Source organism: Colossoma macropomum, unplaced genomic scaffold, assembly GCF_904425465.1.
Source record: "Colossoma macropomum unplaced genomic scaffold, Colossoma_macropomum, whole genome shotgun sequence".
Taxonomy (NCBI): Eukaryota; Metazoa; Chordata; class Actinopteri; order Characiformes; family Serrasalmidae; genus Colossoma; species Colossoma macropomum.
This window is the reverse complement of record NW_023494807.1, coordinates 8,839,013-8,862,776: the sequence shown is the minus strand read 5'-3', so window position 1 is coordinate 8,862,776 and position 23,764 is coordinate 8,839,013. Positions and strand designations below refer to the sequence as shown.

Genomic DNA, 23,764 nt, shown 5'->3' with positions numbered 1-23,764 from the left:
TCACTACACACACCCTCACAGACACATTGACCACCACTCTTTTTAATTTATCGTCTTATTGTTTTAAAAATCTGTTGTTCCCATGATGTTAGTCTGCTCTGGAGGGAGTTGCCCAGTGACATCTGCGTGTGTTCAGATCCGTCCCGTCGGGCCACGCTGCTCCTCCAGCCCAGTTTGTTTATCAAGAAACATCACCATGGAGAAAACGATCGCGCATTTGTACCAGGTTGCCATGGCAGCCGAAACTGTCGCTCCTCAGATGAATAAAGAACATGAAGATGTTTCCTCAAAGGAAATAAAAATCATAAAAGATCTCAGTATCTCTGCAGTGAGATCAGATAAAAGACAAAGGAGTTTTCAGCTGAAGCTCAGATGTTTCTCCTGAGAAAAAGAGCTGAGTAATCTCACGCGTCTCCTCTTGAGTTTTGGTTGAGATCTCATTAAACTCACAAACTGTGCACAGATTTGCTGAGATAATAACGCTCAAAGACCAGAAGCATCTCATGTCTCCTTTATGGAATTCAAGAGAATCACTATTAAAGGGCCCATAACTTCATTTTTGTTCTGTTTTATTTATTTACTTTTGTCCCAAAGGTCCACTTATGATGTTAATATCTTTCTATGTTCCAAAACCTAGGGATGCATAATAACATCAGAATTGTATCATCAGATATAAAATAAATTGAAGAGACACATTTTTGATTGACATATTTGTTACATGGTGCTACGATTTCTGCTTTTTATTCATTTCACTGCATCTGCAACCCCATATAAAGAAATATGACATTTTCTGTGATGCTAATTCAGGTATATTTAGTCCCAATTTCTACGTGTTATAAATATCTAGTACTGATATCAGCATCGGCAGATCTGTATTTAAAAAATATCCGATATCGGCAGTGCAGCCCTATCAAAAACAGTCATAATTCACTTTTACATGGCCTTTTTCCAACCTCTGTTTAACCTTTACAATTAAACTGTTTTTTTCATATTGGGTCTTAATACTGATATATGTAAATGAGCTCTGTTCTGATTGGCTGCCCTGTGCTGTGCCTCATTCAAAAAGCAGTCCGAGCTGAAACACTCTTTATAACTTCAGAGTGGGTGGGTGGAGCTACACTGTTGTAGGCTAAAAAGGTTGCTGTTTCAGTTGTTGAAACAAGGTTTTTAAAACAGGCTGTTTTTGCAGCAAAATTTCCTCTTCTTAATATGGGCTCTCTAAGCCTCCTGAGCCATAAAAGAGCAACATTTGAGCAATAAACAGTCATAATTCACTTTTTCATGGCCTTTTCCAGGCTCTCTTTATCTCTTACAATTTAACTGTTTTTTTTTCGTATTGAGCCATTAATACTGATATATGTAAATGAGCTCTGTTCTGATTGGCTGCCCTGTGCCCAATCCTTAGAACTTCAGAGTGAGTGGGCAGGGCTAAATAGCCTGAATAGGTGGGTGTGTCGGTTGTTGTGACATCACAGAAACAAGGTATTTAAAACAGGCTGTTTTTGCAGCAAAATGTCTTGTTCTTGATATGAGCTCTTTAAGTCTCCTGAGCCATAAAAGAGCAACATTTGAGCAGTAAAGCTGATGAAATCCTCAGCAGAGCTGGAAGTGACGTAACTGTAGTATGGTCGGCCTGTTGCCGGTCAGCGTGTGCGCGTATGCGTGTGATTGAGTGTGAAGTGTACCAGTCACGATCGTCGCTTGATTACACTCTCTTTCTCTCTCTGACTCATAAAGGTTGCGGTATGAAGTCAGCCTGAGTGATGAAGGTGGGAGGGAAGAGGCAGATCGTTTCTTTGTTCTCCATTTCTCTCTTTCTCTCTCTCTCTCTCTCTCTCTCTAATTTATCTTGCTTTATTTTTGTTGAAGTTCAGTCAAAGATTAGATTTACACATTCCCCACCCCCCCAACACCCCCGATCAGTCGATCAGCAGATCAGCGGATCAGCCAAGATGTGTTTTTTGCTTCTTTAGTTCACAAATAGACTTGCTTTTGTTGTTTCTGACACTTTTCATCTATAAAGTACAGGCAAACTTGAGGGCCCTTGTTTACCAAAAATAGGTATCAGTATTTATAGTATTAATAGTATGTCTCACCACCATTGCTGCGGCTACAACCCTGCAGGAGGCTGAAGGCCAAAATAGACCAGAATGACCATGAAAATTATGAAAATGGACCTAGAAAATTAGATAATTAGCTTGACTGACTAACATCAGAAAATGCATTAAAAATGGCTACCACACCAGCCAAAGCTCATAAATAATAAATGCATACGTATGCATGAAGCTAAAATCGGCTTCCGATTCACCTGCTTCATACTCAGAGGTTCCTTTCCACCTGAAATGGTGCAGCAGTTACATTTAGGCCCCTGAATGAAGAAGCCAACATCAGCCTTGTTACATACACACACAGCCAAGGGATGTTATGCAAATGTCACAGAAAAATTCATAGACGCCCAGTTTACCTCAGTAAATGCATTCATAATTAAGAAACAGCTTCAGCATTTTCGTTTTGTATGAACGCACCACTAAACCTTTGCTTGGAGATGTTTAATGAGCAGCTAACCAGCAGCCCGGCACGGCTATAATCAGCCGGCTGACCTGACTCTGCGTCCCAAACCACACACTTCACCTACTAGACTAATGAGTGTACATCTAATGGTACCGCACTGGTTTAGACATACTGTTTAGTGTGCTAGAGTGCGGTTTTGGATGCAACAGAGGGAATGCAGCATGAAATCTCAGCCATTTGGCCTTCCTTATTTAGCCCTACAGCAACAAATCAAGGCAGTACACTTACGTATAGCATCTCATATGCTTTAAAAATGAGTTAAACCAAGTATTCACTGTATTTACTGCCTTTGCTGGATCGTTATCTCCTAACAAACTGCCACTGCGCAGTTCAGTGAACTTACTGAGGTCCATGTGACTGCATGACCTTATCTTAACAGTTTAACTGGGGCCTTAAAACACATATCGAGCCTCAGAATGAAGCGTGAGTGATATTGTTCAGTAATATAACCGTGTTCTGTCACCATTACTGGAAACTGTCATGTAATGTTTAATACCATGACAGCCTTAGCATGACATGCTAATGTTTGCTGTAGTGTCAAAGTGTACTCTTGTTAGTGTCACGGAGCGTAACTGTCTAAGCATTGGCCCTGTCATCAGGAGGTCGCAGGTTCGATGCAACAGCCATCCCTGGCCATCACTCAGGGTGATGCTAGTCAGCGCAGGCGTCTGTTAGCTGACGTAACAGAACTGGCGGTTAGCATTCACCTCCAAGCGCATTTAGCTGTTCAGTGGCATTCAGTCTACTAGTGCTGGTGGTTTCATGTGATTGGGGGAGGCCTGCCTTGTCGGTGGTATTTAATAGGATCAAATTTGGGAGAAAATTGGAAAAAATGCCATCATCTTGATTGGCTTCCTTTCATCGTGCTTCATTCAAAAAACAGTCATCATAACCTCAACATAATCGGACAGGGCTACCCTGCTGTAGGTGGAAGGGTTTAAATGTATCTGTTTTTGTGACATCACAAAAAGAGGCCAATCCAAAACAGTACGTTTTGGCAGATTAGTTTCCCCATATGAACTGTATGGACTGGGAACCGGTGGTTTCAAAACGCACTTCATCATGTTCTTTACTTCATAACTTTCATATTTCATAAGCTACATTCAAAAGGTGGGTGTCATACGTAAGCCGTAACTGTCTTCTTTCCAGTCGAATAGATGGGTGATGTAATTTTAAAACTTTTTAATAAAAGAAGCTGAACTCACAATTTTTTTTCTACTGAAAGTCGACCCATTTTTCCACAAATCTGAGCAATAAACTGGATCTCAGATGATATGCTCTGTAAAAATTAGGTAAAAAGAAAACCAAGCTGTTGGCGCAGAGCTTGATTTAAAATGTAAGTTGTTCACATCCTCAAATTCGTCTTTGTCACCTTATAAAGTGTAAAATCACTGATTTAATTAAATCATTCGTCCATATATTGTATATTGTCCCCAAATCGTATTTTATTTAGAAATATTTGTAAATATGTAGTTTATCGTACTACATAAGAACATCATCTCCATTTTCATGAAGAAATGAAAAAGCAACAAACACAATGTAGCAGCTCCATTTTCTCTCACTGGTTCCCTCACAAGTTCACCACGCAGCCTCGTTCCATTTGTGTGACCGATAGCCTACTATAAGGAAGAGTCTTCATAGGACAGTCCTACCGAGGACCCACCCACCTCGGCTGCAGCCTTGGCTATGGAACACAGCTAATGTTTACATATCACTCTCAAAAAAGCAGAGGAAATTTGATTTTCACTGAAATGGGCCCGTTAACGTATGAACACAAGGCACATATTCAGTCACTGTTTCTTGTCGCTGTATTGAAAACATATCGAGACTCAGCCGTGTCAAACTGAATTTTGAGTCTGATGTGTCATTACAGCCTTGGTGTGGAGCTGCGTTTGTCTCTGTGTTATTGTGCTGCAGTGGCAGGTGGGCGGATGCAGGAGATGGAGCGATAAGTCATTCTGTATCACCCGTAATCCCCTGGGATCAGCTCTGAATCAGACCCACTGCTTTTTTCCCTTATCCAGCAGAGAGTGGGGGTGTGTGTGTGTGTGTAGTAGTAGTATGCAAAAGTGTTGGCACCCCTGGTCCAGTGGGATGTTTTATTGCTCTTCTAAGTTGGAAATAAGTTACAGAGAACACACGTCTGCACATTTTCATACACAGTTACTGTTTATTTGTTGATTTTAACATATTGGGGGAAAAAAATAAAACTTAACACGTGGCCTGTGCACAAGTTATGGTTTTGGTTTTTCCCATATGTTAAAGTAAGCAAATAAATACAAATTGTATTTAAAATGTGTGTAAATGCTATATTTCATTGTGTTTTCTGCATTTATTGTCACTTAGAAAATCAACAAAACATGTAAATTGACCAAACATTTGCAAACGAGTGTATATATGTGTGTATATAAACTGTTTTGTGGGCACTTCAGAGGGAATTCAGGCTGTTTCATATTGCGAGACTGAAGGTTACTTGTCTCTGAGCTTTTTCTCTGTACAGCTATGTGTACCACCGATTTTCCAAGATTTACGCGTAATTAAGTGGTTAAAATGTGAACAGAGGCGTTCAGAATGGTTTGGTGTGAAAAGCTCCATTCTAGTGGGTCAGAATTGTTCAGCAGTGGTGATAGGAACCACCTCTAAAGTCCACCTCTAAAAGCTCCCTCACAGAACATTATTACATGAAATGGTTATGAATTCACTGCCTGATGTCTGAGACATTGTTTTATGGTTTTACATGCAGGGTGTTATGAGGTAAAATAGTCCCAAAGAAAACTTATTAATATTTTAGATTTTCCACTATTTTACCATCATCAACATTCCATATAAACATGAAGACACATGTAGGTTCACTGGTGGTTTTGGATAGTAAATAAAATGTCTATGTTAGTGTTGTAGTCATGGCGACCCCTGGTTCCTATCACCACCACTGTAACTATTGGCTGCTATATGCAGTCTCGTTTTTTTCATATATGGTTCCATCCCTGTATTTTGTCAGTGCTGTGCTCTGCGTGTCCTGATGTAGAAGTCCTACCTGTCTGCTGTGGTTATCTCCTCTTTGTTCTCTGGTCTCATTGTCCTCTATTGTCCTCTGTGTCTCTGTCTACCTAAGATGATGATGATGATGTGTGTGTAGGACCTTTATTTGCTCACTGTTCGACACCCCCTCCCCCCCCACCCCAAGGTCAGGTCAGTGTGTGCGTGAGTGTCTGCTCACACATGTGAAGAGAATCATTAATGATTTCTTTGTTTCCTTTTTTGGGGATTTTTTTAAAATGATAATTACAGGTGTATCTATCTGTCTGTCTGTCTATCTGTCTGTCTATCTGTCTGTCTATCAGGTGTAAGTATGGTGCTATAGAAGCTCTGCTGATGCTGTTTTACGTGTATTTGCTTTTGTTAAAGTTTATTGAGTTTATTATATCAGTCATCAGCATGTTTGGTCACAGAAGTCTAGACAGTTCAGTACTCCAGTGTACAGTAATACCCATACTGGGACTTAACTGCATGACATCAAGCCTGGAATTAGCGCAGAACAGGAAGTGAGAAGGTGAGGTCATGGTTTTCAGGCCCAAACTTATGGCAGATATGGCTTGTGTTGTAATTTTACGCTGAAAAACTACAGACAAATAGAAATGCATGTGCATAATCATTAGGGATAGGTGATGATACCATATCATATCATCATCTCTGTAATGGTTTTCCTGTTGGATCCAGGCCCAGTTTCTACATTGTAAATGTGTCATCAACTTACATGAAAAACATCAGATGTTTTTTTCTGAAATGAAAGGAATTAATAGTGAGTTTGTGCTGCAGTAACAGCCTCTACTCTTCTGGGAAGGCTTTACTCTAGAAGTTGGAACATTGCTGTGAGGATTTGACTGCATTCAGCCACAAGAGCATTAGCAAGCCAGTGATTAGTCCAAGAGCTCTTTAAGATCTGAAATCTTGAACATGAGGCATAAAATCCAGGGTTAGAAGTGGGCAGTTAGCTTAGTAAGAAGTCCAGCTTGGTGAGGCAGACCCTGCAGAGGTGTGGACCACCTGACTGGTTGGCAGAGATTAGCAGAGCGAAATGTATTTGTGTTCTCTTTCTCCTCATTTAGCTCTGTGGTTCTGGGCAGATGACTGCGATTTTTGATGACGGTGGAACTATTTTTACCCAGCCAAGATAAAAACGGACCCCTAGTTCCTCACGCAGGTTGGTTTGAGTGGGTACTGAGTGCTGAGTGAGGGCAGCCGGGCGTAGATCAGCTCGGGAGAGTTGTCTATATAAGGAGAACATGAGGTAGGAAAGTTAAGACAAAGAGAGATGGGGGGGGGTTGAGTGTGTGTGTGTGTGTGTTTTCCGTTCTCACACTCCTGATTTGAGGACAGCTGCCCCTCACAGCTTGTTTGGAAAGAGACACCTCAGCTAGCTCGCTCATTCTCTCTCTCTCTCTCTCTCTCTCTCTCTCTCTCTCTCTCTCTCATTTCTTTCTTTCTTTCTTTCTTTCTTTTTCTCTCTTCCTCTCTCTTCTCTTTCTTTTTTACTCTTTTCTGTTTTTTGTTCCTCTCTTTCTTTTCTTTCTTTATTTTCTTTTCTTTCTGTTTTTCTTTCAACTTTCTCATTCTCTTTTTTCCTTTCTTTCTCTTTTTGTCTTTTACTCTGTCTTCCTCTCTTTCTCCCTCTATCTTTCTCTTTTTCTTTTCTCTTTCTATGTATTTCTCTCTTTCTTTCTTCTCTCTCTCTTCCTCTCTCTTCTTTCTTTCCTTTTTACTCTGTTCTGTTTTTGTTCCACTCTTTCTTTTCTTTTTACCCTTCCTCTCTTTCTTTATTTTCTGCTTTTCTCTCAGTTTTTATTTCAACTTTCTCCTTCTCTTTTTTCCTTTCTTCCTCTTGTTCTCTTTTCCCTCTATCTGTCAGCCTCTCTTTCTTATCTCTCTCTCTCTCTCTCTCTCTCTCTCTGTCCTGGAGTGACCGCCCTGTTTGGGAAGTGGTCAGGCTTGGAGGTGATGGGGGGTGGGGAGGGGTGGGGGGTCAGTCTTTAGTCTGCAGGAACAGAGGCACTAACACTGAGCCATGGAGTCCAGTGTCCACTTTAGTCCTGCGCTGAAACTTACAGCAGGTCCAGGATTAACTAAACTGCAGCAGTACTGAGTACTGAAGCCAGGCCGAGCTGTGAAGGAGAGAGAGAGAGAGAGAGAAAGAGAGAGAGACATTAGCAACATGGACTATGCTGGAATTGATGATGTCATCTGCAGAGCTTCATCCCTCTATGTTATGGATGACTACAAGGAGGTAATGGAAAGGGGTCAGAGTCATGTGTGGAAGTTCTCATCTGGTCTTTATGATGTGCAGCATTTTTAAAACGTTCAGGTTTGCAAAATGAAGTTTGATCATCAGAGCTCAGAATTGCTGTCACTCTAAAATTCATTACGCCGTCTGACCCGGGCCCTCATTAGATTTACTCCTCTGCAGCAGAACGTAAACGGCTATGTCCCAAATGTCTGCTTTAGGCTGAGAGTTTAGAGCTGTGAGTGGAGTCGCTCACCGCTGAGGGCTGAGTGGAGGGTCTGGAAGTTAAAGGTGGAGTGAAGAGCCTCTTTCCTGAGCAGCAATGAGTAAAGGTTTCCTCACAGCTCCCAGCAGGAAAACATATTGTACTACTTAGCAGTAGCTTATTGTGCCTATTGTGTGCGTGTGTGTGTGTACATGTAATGTCTAAATACTGTGCTCTCCAGTCTGTGTGTTAGTATACGATAACATATATGTATGTTATAGACATTATAGGGATGAAAGTGATTAACCAATTAACCAATAACCAACAAATACACTGTTTGACCTGTGCTGTCTGTTAAAAAACTTCATTTTAGTTAGTTTTCAGTAAGCAGGAGTTCCTGCTCTGACTACTGACTGCTATTAGAGTCAAAAGTTTGGGCGCCTCTGGTCAAATTATTTGTTTTTGTTGCTGAGAAGTGAAAATACGTGAGCACATCCTCTACAGAGAACACATGTCTGCAGATTTCCATGCACAATTACTGTTTATTTACTGAATTTAACACATAAGAAAAAATAAAACATAAATGTGGCCTTTAAAAAAGTTACAAATTGCATATTATATTTAATTTTTTCGAATATGTTGAATTTAGCAAATGAATCGAAATTGTACAAGTAGCAGAGAATACTATATTTGAGAGTGAAAAACTTATTTTTACTTTCTTGTTTTTTAGTGGGTTTGTTGCAAAATTAGTGGTGATGCATGGACCAAAAGAGATGGCCAAAATTGACACACACACACACACACACACACATATATATGTATATATATATATATATATGAGTTGCTTTTTAAGTCTATATAAAGACCTTCTCTCTGCAGTCAAGTCCAAACCTGCCCCAGTCACCCATACAGAACACACACACACACACACACACATACAGAGATCAAAGGTCACAGCTCTATCAGAGCAGCTATGGAGAAGAAAGAAAGTAAGAAGGCTGGAGCATTTCCTCTTCTGTATCGCTTCTGAGCTCAGGCTTCTCATCACTCTAAGACAAAATACAGAAACTTTGAAATATCAGTGGAATTCCCCTTTGTTATAGAAGTGTTGATGAAAGTACTAATTAACCAGAAATCTAGGAATTGTAAAGTTCTAGCGTCATGTTAGAGTCATTTTACACATTTACATGCAAATACATTGTCTTTATAGTTGTGTTTTAAAGTTTGGGCACCCCCAGTCAAACAACATACGTTTTGTTTATTTGCTGAATTTAGAACAAAATAAAACAAGATGTGTCACTATTTGTATTTAGTTTTATTTTTTCACATGTTAAATTCAGCAAATAAATAGAAACTGTGCACATCAATCTGCAGAAAAATGTTTAATGCTTTGCAATATTTTGCATGAAAAATATTTTGGTTCCCTGTAGAGGATTTGTTAGCTTATTTTCACTTCTACAAAACATGCATATTGATTGACGGTATTCAAACATTTGCATATAACTGTATATCATTGAAAACAGTGATTCCAAACGTTTTTGAATGCTACATGCGCACAATGTGATACACAATCACATGCTGAGACTTATAATATGATAAAATATGATCTCTATCCCTCAGTATATACCCTACACACTATTTACACACTCAGGCTGTCAACACTGAGCTAAAAATTCACTCACGGGACTGGAAGGTCCGCAGATGAACAGGATGCTCCTGTCCGATCCGGCCGAGCCGAGCGGGGGGCGAGATCTCCGATAGCAACAACCCCCCTCCACATGCTCAAAGCCTGCATTGTTCTTACTGGAAAGTGAGAAGCAAAATGGAGAGATAGAGGAGAGATCTTCTATCAGTAATGTTAAAGGCCACTTAGCCCACACTTTACTGGTATTTTTTATTTCTTGAGGTCCATTTATGACATTCGTGTGGTTTAACACCAAAAGGAGTCCTAAAAAAAACTCTTTTCATCCCAAGCTGTGATACTGTACCTGTAAGACCTATACATATTTAAATGAGCTCTGCTCTGATTGGCTCCTGCTGCAAAAAACTGCTGAAACACTGCTTATGACTTCAGTGTGAAGGAGCAGGAATTAACTGCTGTAAGCTGAATGGGCTGATACGTTCATTCATGTTCATTGTTGTGACATCACAAAGAGTCATTTGTAAAAATCATTCAAAATCTGCTGTTTTTGCAGTTCACTGTCTATATATGAAATGTATTGCTTGGAAAATGAATGGTACATTCTGAAACTTCACTGAACAGCCCAGAAAGCTGTTGCAACCTGTTGTAGCCTTGCTAAAGTGAGATTTGAATAAGAATAGGGCACTTTGATTGAACAGGTGTCAGATGTGAGGGGGTCAGCGGAAGGACAGTTGATAAACACACAGTGACCGAATGGCTTTACAGTGTTCTTTATGTTAACAGCGCTGATTTGCCTTGACTTGAATGGATGTTGATTCAGTATAAGGAGGTGTGTGTGGGTGTTGAGGTGTGTGTTGACATGTCGGTGTCGTTTGTCTCACCCTGTGATGTTTTTACGGTGAAGGCTGTAATGCTGTTTGTGTGTCCCCAACACACAGCTGTCCCACAGGTGCTGTGTGTGTGTATGTGTGCTCAGTAAGAGGATGGAAACTCCTGAACTTGTTGCAGACCCACTCCTGCCGAGGCGCTGTGTCACTCCACAGTTTCTCTGATTCGACTAAATTAGGCCTACACAATACATCATTTGTTAATCGTTATCACGATATTAGCCTTTGCATAACTGACATCATAGATGATTCTATGCAAATGAGCCCTCCAACCTGATTTGGGAAGGACGTCCAATTGTGATTTTTCTGAACAGAGTTGTGACTGTGATTTAAATTGTGGTCCCATTTCACATCTCCAGCTGGCTGAAGGCTTGATCCCTGAGCATAGTGCACCAGACTACTGGTAAGGTGTGTTTGTGATGTCACAGCACATGGGTGTTTGGTTCCTTCTGATTGGTCTAACTCAGGGGTCGGCAACATGTGGCTCCTGAGCTGCATGCAGCCCTTTTACTGCTCTGTTGTGGCTCCACAGCAGAATTAGATTTCTAGGTAAAAATTAAATGATATCACCATAGCAACACAGATAACAGTCTCACACAGTTTAATCTGCAACAAGAAACTGTCAAACACTAAAAAGTCGTGAAGCTGAAGTCAGATTCTCATTCGTTAAATGGTGCAGCAGTTACATTCTGGTGCCTCAGGCACCATTTAAGGTGGAACGGGAAAATTCGAACAAGAAGCTGGTGAATGAGAAGCGACTTCAGCCTCATAAAAAGTCGAACGTTGAGAGACATTTTACAAGAAATTATTCCACTTTTCCTGCTGGAGATGCGAGAAAAACAGCTATAGCTGGCCAGGCTGCCCGCTTAGAAGAGATAGCGATGTTAGGATGTAACTGGCAGGCTAACGTTTGCTTTGGTTTTATATGGCATGCACTCAAAGTAAAATTCTGAGCAGGGGTACAAATTTATTCTGATAAGTAGGGGGTGGGTTATGGGCTATAGTCTATATTCAAGGCTAGCACCTATTACCATATCGTCTTGATATCTAATGCTTCATATGACAAGATTAAAATATAAAACAAACAAAATTAGTAAGAGGAATTACAGATTGCATCCTTTTTTAGTGTAGATAGATAATAATCATGTACTGTTTATACAAATTAGCCTCTAGGCTGCCTGCTTGCAGGTGAGGTCTTCCAGGTGGTTGCTAGGGGTCCCATTTTAGCTCTTAGCTTTTAATAATTTCTTGAGCTCCAGTTTTGGAAACTCCTGTGTGTTCACCTATCTTCCTTTGACTTTCTCTTTCCTTATGCGGGTGGATTATCCTATATGAGAATAAATCTAATGTAAAAATGTTGTATATTCCTGTCTGTATGATGACACCACATTTGCACCAAACTGCTCCGACTGCTTTTAACTAGACTTTTTTGCGTTTTTGAATCACCAGTGTGTTTTTCTATATTGCAGCAAAACAGAACAATACTAGTATATTCAATACTCATGCAATACTCTTTGGTATATGGTGCCATGGTGTTTGGCGCTTGTCATCCAGGCCTGTATGCTGTCACAGAAACACAGCTGTCACTCAAAACAACCCACACACGCTCTCTTATGATCACTCCCTCTCCTCATTCCTCCGAGCTCACTGCACCTGACTGTGGAAGAACTCACAGTTCCGTTTGTGTTTAGTCGCTTAGAAAAACGTAAAGAGCTAAATGCTGCCCCCTGCTGGGCACAGGACGAACGGCACCTTCTGTCTGGCTGCTCGTCAAGCCTGGATGTTTTCGTGCATCCACATTCACAAAGATTTCAAACGGGCAGCTTTTGTGTGAGGACTCTGTCGATACAACATTGTGCGTCTGTGTGATTTTAAGAGGAAATGCTGGGTCTGAGATCTCCTCCGGTGTGTATCCTGCCATGTTTGCCATCTCCGCTCTTGGCGCCGACACAAACCTTCCCAAACCCTCTTTGCTGAGTCATGCTGTGCCAAGCACCACCCTCGCCTGGCACAGGCAGCAGAGCTGATCCCAGCACACATATACGCACGCACAGTGTGGAGCTAGGATTATATGAGGCTGCTCTGCACAGGTTGAAAAAAATGACATGAACATTTCCTGTCATGACATCAGTGACCAACATTATCTCTACATATTTTTTTGTATTATCATAGTGTTGTGAAAATATACTGAAAATATTTAAAAAGCACACTGACATCGTTTCACCACAGGTAGTATATTAATAGACTTTTTATTGAGCAAAAATCAACGGCAATTTGAATAAATAAGTCATTTTTACAAGCACTGCTGCTGATTACTGTTTGGATTATAGCTGTGAACATGTGGCACCCCCTGCGTGCTTTGCTGGGGGGCGCAGTAGGACATTTACTTCACCATCACTTTTTAAAAAGATGCTAATTGTACACAGATACTGTCATTATAAAAATAAAAAAAGTATCTTTGGACATCATTAAACCTGGAAGCTGTCCATCACTACCCTGTATGATAACCAGCACCTGACCTGTATTTGGAGTTTGTGGCTAATACTGATTTTAATAGGCTAAAAATTACAATAACTGATAATATCTGCTGACATAATTGAACTGTCACACTTCTTAACAACCCAAACAGCAGAAACTCAGTCCTATGTAATATACAGTGGGACCAAAGGTCTAAATTCGCTGGTGAAAATGCTTCTATTTTGCATTCATTTCTATTTTAATACGAAATTGTTCATTACAAATTATATAATCAGCATGAATATGAGCTTCAATGGAAAGAATAAGTCTGAAAAAGAAAGAAAAAATCTGACTTTTTTTTTTATACAAAGGCCGTTTTTTAAACATTGTCAATGTCATGAATTGTCTTCAATTTGAATAGCAGCCTATGCAGAATCCATAATATTTCTTCCATGTTTTAGATGCATACATTTTTTTGGTTCATTTTTCCAAAATTCTGCATCTTTCTGTTGTTTATTTTCAGATTTAAAAGGAAAAAATCCCACATTTTCAGTGTGATCTCTTTTGGAACCCATTGCGTATCATATGTATAAAAACTTGGTAATTATCAGTGATTTATTTGCGATATTTATGATATCGATAACTGACTTTCTCTCTCATTCATTCTCTGTTCCCTCTCTCCTCCGCTGCTGTCCCGCATTGCATGAGCTTTCTCTTTCACTTCACTGACCGGGTTCAGTCTGGCACTGAGAGAATAGCAGGCGTTGGCGCATATGGGCGTCACCAGTGAGCAAATTGGCAAATCAAGCTTTTGCCAAATGGAGAAAAGCTGTTCAAAGAAGTTTATTAAAATATACTTAAACTGAAAAATGAAACTTGATTCAAATGTGTACATAATTTCTGTAAAAATGCAACCTAATGCATCTACAACATGATTATCATCAGTCAGTAAACTGGAATGACTGTGTTGATGTAATGTTTTATTCAACATGATGATGATTCATTTCAAAAGCACGATATTTTGTGAATATATCACAGTATCACAGTATCGGACAATACTTTGCATTCATAGCATTAATGATACAAACAGTATTGTAAATATTAGAATGGTAACTTACTGCTGCCTTGCTGAAGACATATCATATAAATAATAATAATGTAACCACATCATATTAATGCATGGGAACAAGATCCTAACATGTGGCCACAACTTAGTAAGGCATGGAAACAAGATAATTAAGTCGTGGGCTTGACTTAGTAAGACATGGGAACAAGATCATGCGGTATTAAGCTGTGGTCAAGGCTTAATTATCTTACTCCCACGCCTTAATAAGTAGTGGCTGCACATTCGGATCTCATTCCCATGACTCAGCAAGTTGTGGCCAGGACTTAATTATCTCACTCCCACGCCTTACTAAGTCGTAGCCACGCATTATTTTTATTTATATAGGATGAAACCAGCAGGGCTTCGTGGCCAGATTGAAAAACTGCTATTTAAATCTGTGGATACAGTGACTTTTATTCTGCTTTTCAAATACTGTGCTGCACTAGAAGTAATTAATCTGGTCCAGTTATGCTCTCTTTAATGATATTGTTCATCAGAACAACACAATTTGTCACAATCAAAAAAAATATTGACACATTGGCGACTTATAGCTTGTATACAGCAGCATCAGTGCCATCAGTCGTCAGCTCCACTTTGCTGTGGGTTCTTTCTGAACTCGCTCTCTGTGCTCAACCACACAGCAGCTCCACTGACAGTTGCAGGTTAAATTTTACTTCACAAATAGGACAAATAACACAGACGCTCTGTGGATCGCAGAGCTCGACAGAAAGTTATTTGAACAGCATGTTTTCCGAGAAGGAAAAGTAATGATAGCAGAGGCATCCGGGAGGCTCAGCTTTCATGTGTGCGATAATGAAAAACCTTCAGGCTTTCTGTTTCTCGCTCTCTCTCTCTCTCTCTCTCCCTCCCCTGTGTCCAGCTACTGGATCACTTACATACAGAGCTAATCATATCTGTTACTACACAATATGGCATGGATCAATACGTACTCAACTGTGCAGTTAATCAAATATCTCTCCTACATGGACATGAGTGCCCTCTAAAGTGTCCACTGCAGTCAAGTCTGCTGTTACAGTCCGAACTGCTCAGCATTTTCCATACAAATCCACTGTAGTCCTTTCAAGTTTAGCAGGAACATTCGAAATGCTGGTAGAATTTCAGTGTGAGTGGGCGGAGCTAAAGTGCTGCAGGACAGATGGGATATATGGAAATGTGTTGTTTTTGTAAATCCACAATAACAGTTCAACAGTTCAAATCAGACCATTTTTGCAGCATAGCATGTTTTTCCACTGCACTTTTTAAAAAAAGGAATTGACCCAAACGGGAAATAACAAAACTCATGGTTCTGGTTCTCGTTAATTGAGACAGCTGGAACCAATATAACCACAGTTAATGGTTTAAATGTCTTTTTGGTCATTTTATGCTGCTCTAGAGCATCCAGTTTGGCTAATTAGCCACCTTCTTTGTTAGCTAGCTTAACATATTTGCTGATATGAAACAATATCCTGCACTGATGTGATCTCACACTTTCACAAAAATGTCTCCATTTACTTGGAATCATATGTAGAACCAAGCAAACCTTATATTTGAGTGAGAAAACATAAGCAAAACCTCATATTATTAGCATAGTTGCTTATAATGTTAGTTTAACTAGCTAATGTCACCATTGCAACCTCTTTACGAAGTGATAATTTTGAAAATAGCTATTGACACATCAACATACCATTCTAGTTTACATTCTGGTGCATTTATTGGTGATATTATAGTGCTTGGTGAATTTTTCCTCATCTGGAAGAGTAAAAAATGATCAGAGACTTGACCACTCTTGAGCAGATACCTTTGATATGAGACTGATGGCCAATAAACAAAGCACCATTCCTGTTTTCTGGTGTCAAAGGTTCTGGTCCTTTGTCCTCTCGTCAGTTTCCATATGTGGACTGTATGTAGTTTAATTTCCGGTATCAACTCTTTAAGAACTGGTCGGCAGTTTTGACCTAATAGGACTGTATGCTGTCCTTCGTTCATGTGTCTGAAGCCGTTATGAGGTGTTGTATGGGTGTAAAAAAGCAACGATTCATTGTGAAGCTTCAGTCTGTAGATATTCTGCTGCTCCGATATTGGAATATTATAATTTTCTCATTCTTTTCATACATGAAACTGATCCAAAAACCATGGTGTGTTGTTTTTATGGTCCGTATTTCTACTATATGACTAGTTCCTTCAGTCGCATTTGTGTCTTCATTGTATTTTAAAAGAAATGAATTGTGCACAGTAAATCATGGTGAGATTTGAGAATCCATCATGCTTTTAATAATTTCCTAAAAACAAATCAAATTGTGGGGCCATTCATCACCATTTAGCCTCCACTTTCATTGCTACCAACATTATCATTATTGACTCAGCCTTTCCTTTAATACAGCTCCTGCTTAATGACTCAATGGTGCCATCTGCTGGACTCCTAAAGCATACACAGTTTATTAAATTCCCTCTCTCCCTCTGTGTGTCTCCCTCAGGCCCAAAAGAATGAGCGAGAGTCCATCAGACAGAAGCTGGCCCTGGGCAGTTTCTTTGACGATGGGCCTGGCATCTATACCAGCTGCAGCAAGAGCGGCAAACCCAGCCTGTCCTCACGGTAAGAGTGTCAGCAAACTCAAAAAAAGTGTTGCTTTGGATTCACTTGGTTCACGTGTGCGTCTTTTCTACATTAATAAAATATTAGGGATGCGTTATGATATCTGAATCATAAATATCAGCATTTTAAAAAAAGACAATCAAAAACTGTGAATACATACGAATGATTTTTAGTCAGTGTTTCACACATTGCATTGAACTAAATCAAGTCAATCAGGACTGCTGATGCTCTCTTTGTAATGAAATATAGTTGTTCAGGGTAATTCGACCAGTTATTCCAAATGTCCTCAGAATCAAAGGATTAAGATGTAAACAGAGTCATTCAGAGTGGTTTGGTGTGAAACGCTCTGTTCTAGAGAAACTTAGACAGTCAGAATTGTTCACAGTGGTGGTGATAGGAACCAGACGTCCACCTCTAAAAGCTCCCTCACAGAAAGTTATTACATGAAATGGTTATGAATTCACTGCCTGATGTCTTACATAGTTGTAAGACGATTTTTGGCCTGAAACGTACATTTTTTTCTGATTTATCATTACTTCACCATCAACATTCCATATAAAGCTCAGATGACACATGTCGGTTCACTGGTGGTTTTGGATGGTAAATAAAATGGTTGTATTTGCAGAGTGATTATCAAAACCTCTGGTTCCTGTCGCCACCTCTGTAAACAGTTCTGACTCGATAAGTTTCGCTAGAACGGAGCATTTAGCACCAAACCACTCTAAATGACTGTTTACATTTTACCCACTGAATTATGCAGAAATTTTGTGAAATTCCCCTGTACTTACTCATTGATATAGCCAGAAAAGCATATTGTGATGTACAGGGTTGAGCAAAAATACTTTGAAAAAGTAGTGTTGCCTGAATATTGAATACACTGTAGCAAATGTATTTAGTGACATATTCAATTACAATACATAGTAAAGTAATATATTCAGAATATATTTACAATACATTAAGAAAACATCTTGGTAAAATACATGGGAAAAACTTTTTTCACGGCACTGGGTGGCAGTTTTAGTTTTCTTCATGTATTTATTTTGTTAAGTGACCCTTGTTAGTCCCACAATAGGGAAATTTCACCTCCGCATTTAACCCATCCATGCAGTGTAACACCTCATACACACTAGTGAACACACACACAACAGGGCAGTGAGCACACTTGCCCGGAGCGGTGGGCAGCCCTATCCGCAGCACAGAGAGCAGTTGGGGGTTAGGTGTCTTGCTCAAGGGCACTTCAGTCACATACTGTCGGCTCAGGGGATCGAACCGGCAACCTTCCGGTCACAAGGCTGGTTCTCTAACCTTCAGTCCACGACTATTCCCAGCACAGGAGTCCACTACAACACAGATGCTAAACTTGTCACTCATAACCACACTAATGAGGAGATTATTAATTTGATCATGCCTTTAAAAAAACTTAGTAACACTGAGATTAATAACTGAACATCACATTGATTTATCAGTCTACTCAGGCTTTACAGAGCTTAGACATTATAATTCGATTTTGCAGCATTTTTACTTATAATTAATCAAAATTTTTGTGACCATTACTGTTTTTAACAACTTGTTGCTAGGTTACAGAGATTCGGTCAGAGTGCCATTATCACGTTGCAAAATCGGAACTAACTGGCATAAAACAGCACAATGTTGTCTTTCGGTTCACTTGGCAATCACTGTGTTGATGTCATGTATTTGTTCACGTGGTAATGTTGCAGTGTGGCGATCATTAAGAATGAAATCACTGACAGTAATTTCGTCCTCGTTCATCTAAGAGCAGTTCTTGGAAGTTCAGTTCATTTAATAATTAAAAAAACCCTCCTATACTGTCATCAACTCAGTGATCAATAAATAAACTGAAAGGCTTGTGTTGTAAGGTACTGAATTCATGTAAATTCAGAGCACTTTCACCAGTGTCTGTACGTGCATCTGTCTGTAACACCGTGAGAAAGTGTTTTTCTCATTTTTTAAGTTGGTCTCAGTGAATTGATCTCATTAGGACGGGGCTAAACTGAGTGAATGTGAAATTACTGTCACTGATTTCATTCTCAACTCACTCGCCGCAGTATTACTCAGCTGAGTCACACAAGTGAAATGAGTTCTGGTCACTTTCTAGCGTGAATTCTGATCTGGTTTTACAAGCAGCTCGCAGCACACAGCGTTTTCCTGTAAGTCACGCGCTGGTGTCCCATCTGGGGACTTTAACTGTAGCGAGCTGAGTGCTGCACTCTTATTGGGTTTTTTCTTAAACGGTGTCTCATTCCAGCTTCTGTGTTTAATCACATGAGACAGTGAAAATGAGGGAAGAGGCCTGTAGTGTAGTTCTGGTTATTTCAGCGTGTGCTTTGAAACCTTATGGTGTGTGTGTGTGTGTGTGTGTGTGTGTGTGTGTGTGTTTATACATGTTTATACACTGACATTATATGAAAACCAGGCAAAAAAATATGCTCCTGACTTTGAAAAGTTCATTTCACAAGAACTTACTAACTTTTTTTTTAACTGGAAGCTTTTTCCAAGCTTGAGGTTCGGTTTATGCTAATAATAATAATTATAATAATAAAAGTAATACTACTACTACTACTACTACTAACAAAAATAATAATCATAACACACTGAATTAAAATGAAATTAAAAAAAGGACCACATTGTTTAGATGCTTATAGAAATGTAATATTGTAGATACTTACAAGAATGTAATGCATATCATGACCGTTGGGACAAAACTTCAAAAGGAAAAACATTCTTAACTTTCAGTGGAATTTAGTGCATATATATATATATATATATATATATATATATATATATATATATATATATACACACATACCCATATATGTGTGTATACACTATATAAATAACATTAACACACACATATATGTATGTATATATTTATATCTGTACACATATGTATGTATATACAAAGTTTTCTTCCAGCAGCAACAATATGACAATACATAATAGAATAATTAGATTAACATTTATTAATATATATTGAATATAATATAAACTTAAAAAGGAAAAACATTCATTACTTTCAGTGGAAGTTAATGCACAGATATAACAATATGTTATTAATTTATTATAAATAATTATTAATAATTTCTATTGGTCGAATTGTCATGAAACTTTCACACAATGTACACAAAATAATATATATATATATATATATATATGTATATATATATATATATATACATCGTACAAAAACAAGTGTGTTTGTGGTACACAGAAAAGGAAGTACTTTCAGAGTCAAGAGTCTCTCGAAGAACAAACAGGAGGACTTCCCCTCTGTCTGTACATCCCGCTCACACCCTCTTCCCAAAAGAGAAGCTACTCGCACAGTCATATATTTCTATAAATATAGATATTTACACACCTCAGCTGTCTGAGTGGGGGCTGCACGATTCCACAGAAGCAAGTCATATCCATTTCACATGAAGTGTGTGAGCCGCAGACCTTCACGATGCATATCAGTTACCACCATCAGTAGTAGATCTGAACCCACATGTAGAACACAGTAATTAACTGATTGGCACCACAGAGCAGGCTGGCATGCGCTCCAGCAGGACTGAGCAGTGTTACCGTGGTTATCGTTATTGGAATATATTACATTATGCTGTTCTGAGTATCTGTGATGTTTATCGTAAGAGAGGGCTAAAGTATATTAGTAGTACAGCATTAATAATGAGCTTATTTTATGTGAGCGCTGCTACTCTCTTGATTTGATTGGACCGTTTTCTTCTTTTCTCGTCTTTTAAAAATGAGAATTACAGAACATTTTTTATTTTTATGGATTTTTAAACCAGTTTGACCACCATAAAGCTTCCTGCTGTACGCAACGCTGTGCAAACCTCACCTGCATGAACTGACCCTCCTGATGATGCCCATTGCTTCTCCTGCTTTTCCTCTTTTCTGTATCTTATACTGATGGTCAAACCTTATTCTCTGCTCACATTGCTCTTCTGTTATTGTTTGCTATCCGGTGTCGACCAAAACGTTCGTGGTCTCGGTATTCTATTCGAACACTCTGTTTCACCTCAGAAGGAGGGAGAAAGTACACAGACTAATGAGTCAATAGAACACTGATATTCAGACTTTGGGACACATTTACTTCAAAACAATGAGATCTAACGGCTCACCATGTGGGACAGGGATGCAGTATCACTTCCTGCTCTAAAATGTATGGGCTAAAATAAGGCTCCTCCCACAGACTAAAACTCTGTTTTTCGGTAGTCACATGAAAAACTCATGAAAAATCTAAATCTTTCAACTTTCACTTTAAAAGAAATTAAATTAAAAATAAACATTGGAAAAAACGTAAGTTTTATTTTGACAAAAATATTTTTTTGGTGAAAAAAAATGTATAATAATTTATGAATATTTTATTATATGGTTTGGGACAGATACCTCCCAATAGCAAGCACCCTATAAATCAGGGGTGTCAAACTGAACCACTAAACGGGCCATAATCTCGGCAAATCTGTGGGCCAGCTTGTTTTTATTTAACTTTTACTTAACATTTTGCCATGACCTGAACCAGCCATTGTTTATTCAAAATATGCCAGAACTGCAACAGCAAAATATGCATAAAATATTTCTAAATAAAAATAAATTACGTATTTTTTAAATTGCCTATTTGCTTTAACTAGACACCAGGCATTTGTTCTTTTTGTGTAACCGCTGACCCACGGATTGTTGTTGGGCGTCAGAACACACACTATGTTTCAGTGCATGCTGGGGACTGTAATGCATCTCAGGGTGAACCAGGCTCATAAGAATAGAAAAATTAAAATAATTTCATGGGCCAAACAGGACTGTGTCACGGGCCTGACTTGGCCCGCAGGCCTTGTGTTTGACACGGGCTTTAAAATGATGATTTTGTATATATTTAGCTTATTACTATCTCTATTAATGCTTTGGGTTTAAATAAATCATAACATAAACCATTTTAATTTATCACTGTTATCGGAACAAAATCTTGTATCTCCATTTTTGTCGTTTTTCAGTTTTTGACATGATTTGAGAACACCTGTTGCTCTTTACATTGTGTGTAAACTTCATGATGAATGGACCAAAAGAAACAGCCCAAAATGACTTGGGGAAAAAAGTCTGGTTCCATGGACTTCCATTAAAAGTGTAAAAGTATGTTTTTTCCTTCTCCTGTAAAGGTTTTGTTCCGACAGCAGTGATTTAGTACTTGATGAGTACTTAATTGTTTTTTTCAATAGTTTTATTACTGTGGAACTGCAATTTAACAATTAAACTGATGTGTTTAGTGATCCTTATACCATGATATATACCTTACAGGAAACATGAAGTGAGAGGCGCTATGTCAAAATATTTCCGGAAACGCAGTCACATGGTTTTGGCGAGTGGGAAGGGGGGACTCATTTCCCTTTAGGCAGGCAACAGAGACTCGAGGCCCCATCCCCCCTAAAGCTAATTTTCCAATGCGCTGATTTTAAGAAAAAACTTTTTAGTTTTAAGTTTTGTCCTGGGTTTATTCAGACAGCTGCCCAGTCTTTCTGCACAAGCCACTGCTGTTGCCCTGGAGACAGACGGGGCAGAGCGGTTGGTGTAAGACTTAAACCCACAGGAACTGAACCCCTTCTGGCCCCATTGATTTGAATAGTCATGCACCATCTCGGTTTACCTCATATATCATCTTTGTATGTACAGAAACCAACAGAAATCTTAATCATACCGTGACATAAATTACTGGCCATACTGCCCACTACTAGGTGGATCTCATCGAGTGTCCAGTGGCTGGCCACAAGAACAGTTCCCATGATGGCAGAGTTGCTCATTGCTCCATCACATCTGACGTCCTACACTTTCTGGGGGTGCCAGTGAACCCCTTACTTCCTGCCTAAGCAGGAAACGACGAGCAGAGAGAACACACTATGACTAGTAGGAAACATTTACTCAGGTCACTCATTAAAGCATGACTTACTGTCAGCATGAGCAACATCTGCAAATGAACTGATCTGAGATCTGTATGTCTGTGTGTTTACCTGTCTGTGTCTGTGTGTTCTGCAGGCTACAGAGTGGCATGAACCTGCAGATCTGCTTCGTCAATGACAGCGGGAGTGACAAAGACAGCGATGCAGATGACAGCAAGACAGAGACCAGCCTGGACACACCTCTGTCCCCGATGGTAAACACGCACACGCAAATACACAGAGGCTATAAGTATATCACCCAGTCAATCAATCAAGTAGAACCATAATTATCTAAGAAAGGCAGTGACAGGCAGGCGTACGGTACTGTGCACAAGTCAGAGACCACTTTTAATTTATTTCATTTCCATTAAAATGGCCAGTAAAGACAAGAAAGCATAAGAAAAAGTTTTACATTTAACAGAAAATTTCAGGATATTCGCTTTCAGGTTTACAAAGAAATCTGCAGACACACCACCAACGTTCAGTCTTAGAAGCTGGTTGATCATTTTCTGAAGTAATCAAACACATTCAGTGGTGCTGAGGTCTGGACTCTGGGGTGGTCAGTCCATTGTTCAGCTTTTTTGTTTGGTGTGTCCGTCTCCTTTTCTCAGTGAGGTTCTTCGTGACAGCTACACATCCTTTCAGACCCATGGCGCTGAGTCGTCTTCTCACAGTGGAAGGATGGACAGAAACACCTGTGGATGTTTTCAGATCTGAAGCAGCTGCAGCTTGATTTTCTCCTCTCTCTCAAAGATGAAAGCTTTAAGTGCTGTTTATCTGATGGGGGCAGTTTTGCTGATCCACCAGGTCTTCCAGGTGGTTGTTAGGAGCTCCATTTGCGCTGTAGCTTTTAACGTTTTCAACTCCAATTTTGGAAACTCGTTTTTTTCACTTGTTATTTTCCTTTAACTTTTTCACTCCAGTGCTTTGTCTTATATCTAATCTAATCCTGAAAAATGAATACTTTGTACTTAACGGGCATTTTGACTGGAAATTAACTGAATGAAGGGTAGTGTCTGATTTTTGCCAAGTACAGTCGTTCAAAAAAATAAATACTGCAAGGAAAAAAAAATTGGCAATTATT

At 39.3% G+C, this 23,764-nt stretch overlaps 1 protein-coding gene across 5 annotated transcripts in view; it reads left to right on the top strand.

Moving 5' to 3' along the window:
- The window catches only part of schip1 (schwannomin interacting protein 1), a 96,657-nt gene that overhangs the window by 52,396 nt on the left and 20,497 nt on the right, over nt 1-23,764 (top strand). For 4 of the 5 annotated variants that reach the window (XM_036555936.1, XM_036555935.1, XM_036555938.1 and 1 more), the window contains 2 exons: nt 16,620-16,738; nt 22,778-22,895. In XM_036555936.1, coding sequence (XP_036411829.1) covers nt 16,620-16,738; nt 22,778-22,895 — 237 coding nt within the window. Of the gene's footprint in view, nt 1-7,591; nt 7,853-16,619; nt 16,739-22,777; nt 22,896-23,764 lie in introns of those variants that run through there. The other variant, XM_036555937.1, reaches the window with a different exon arrangement.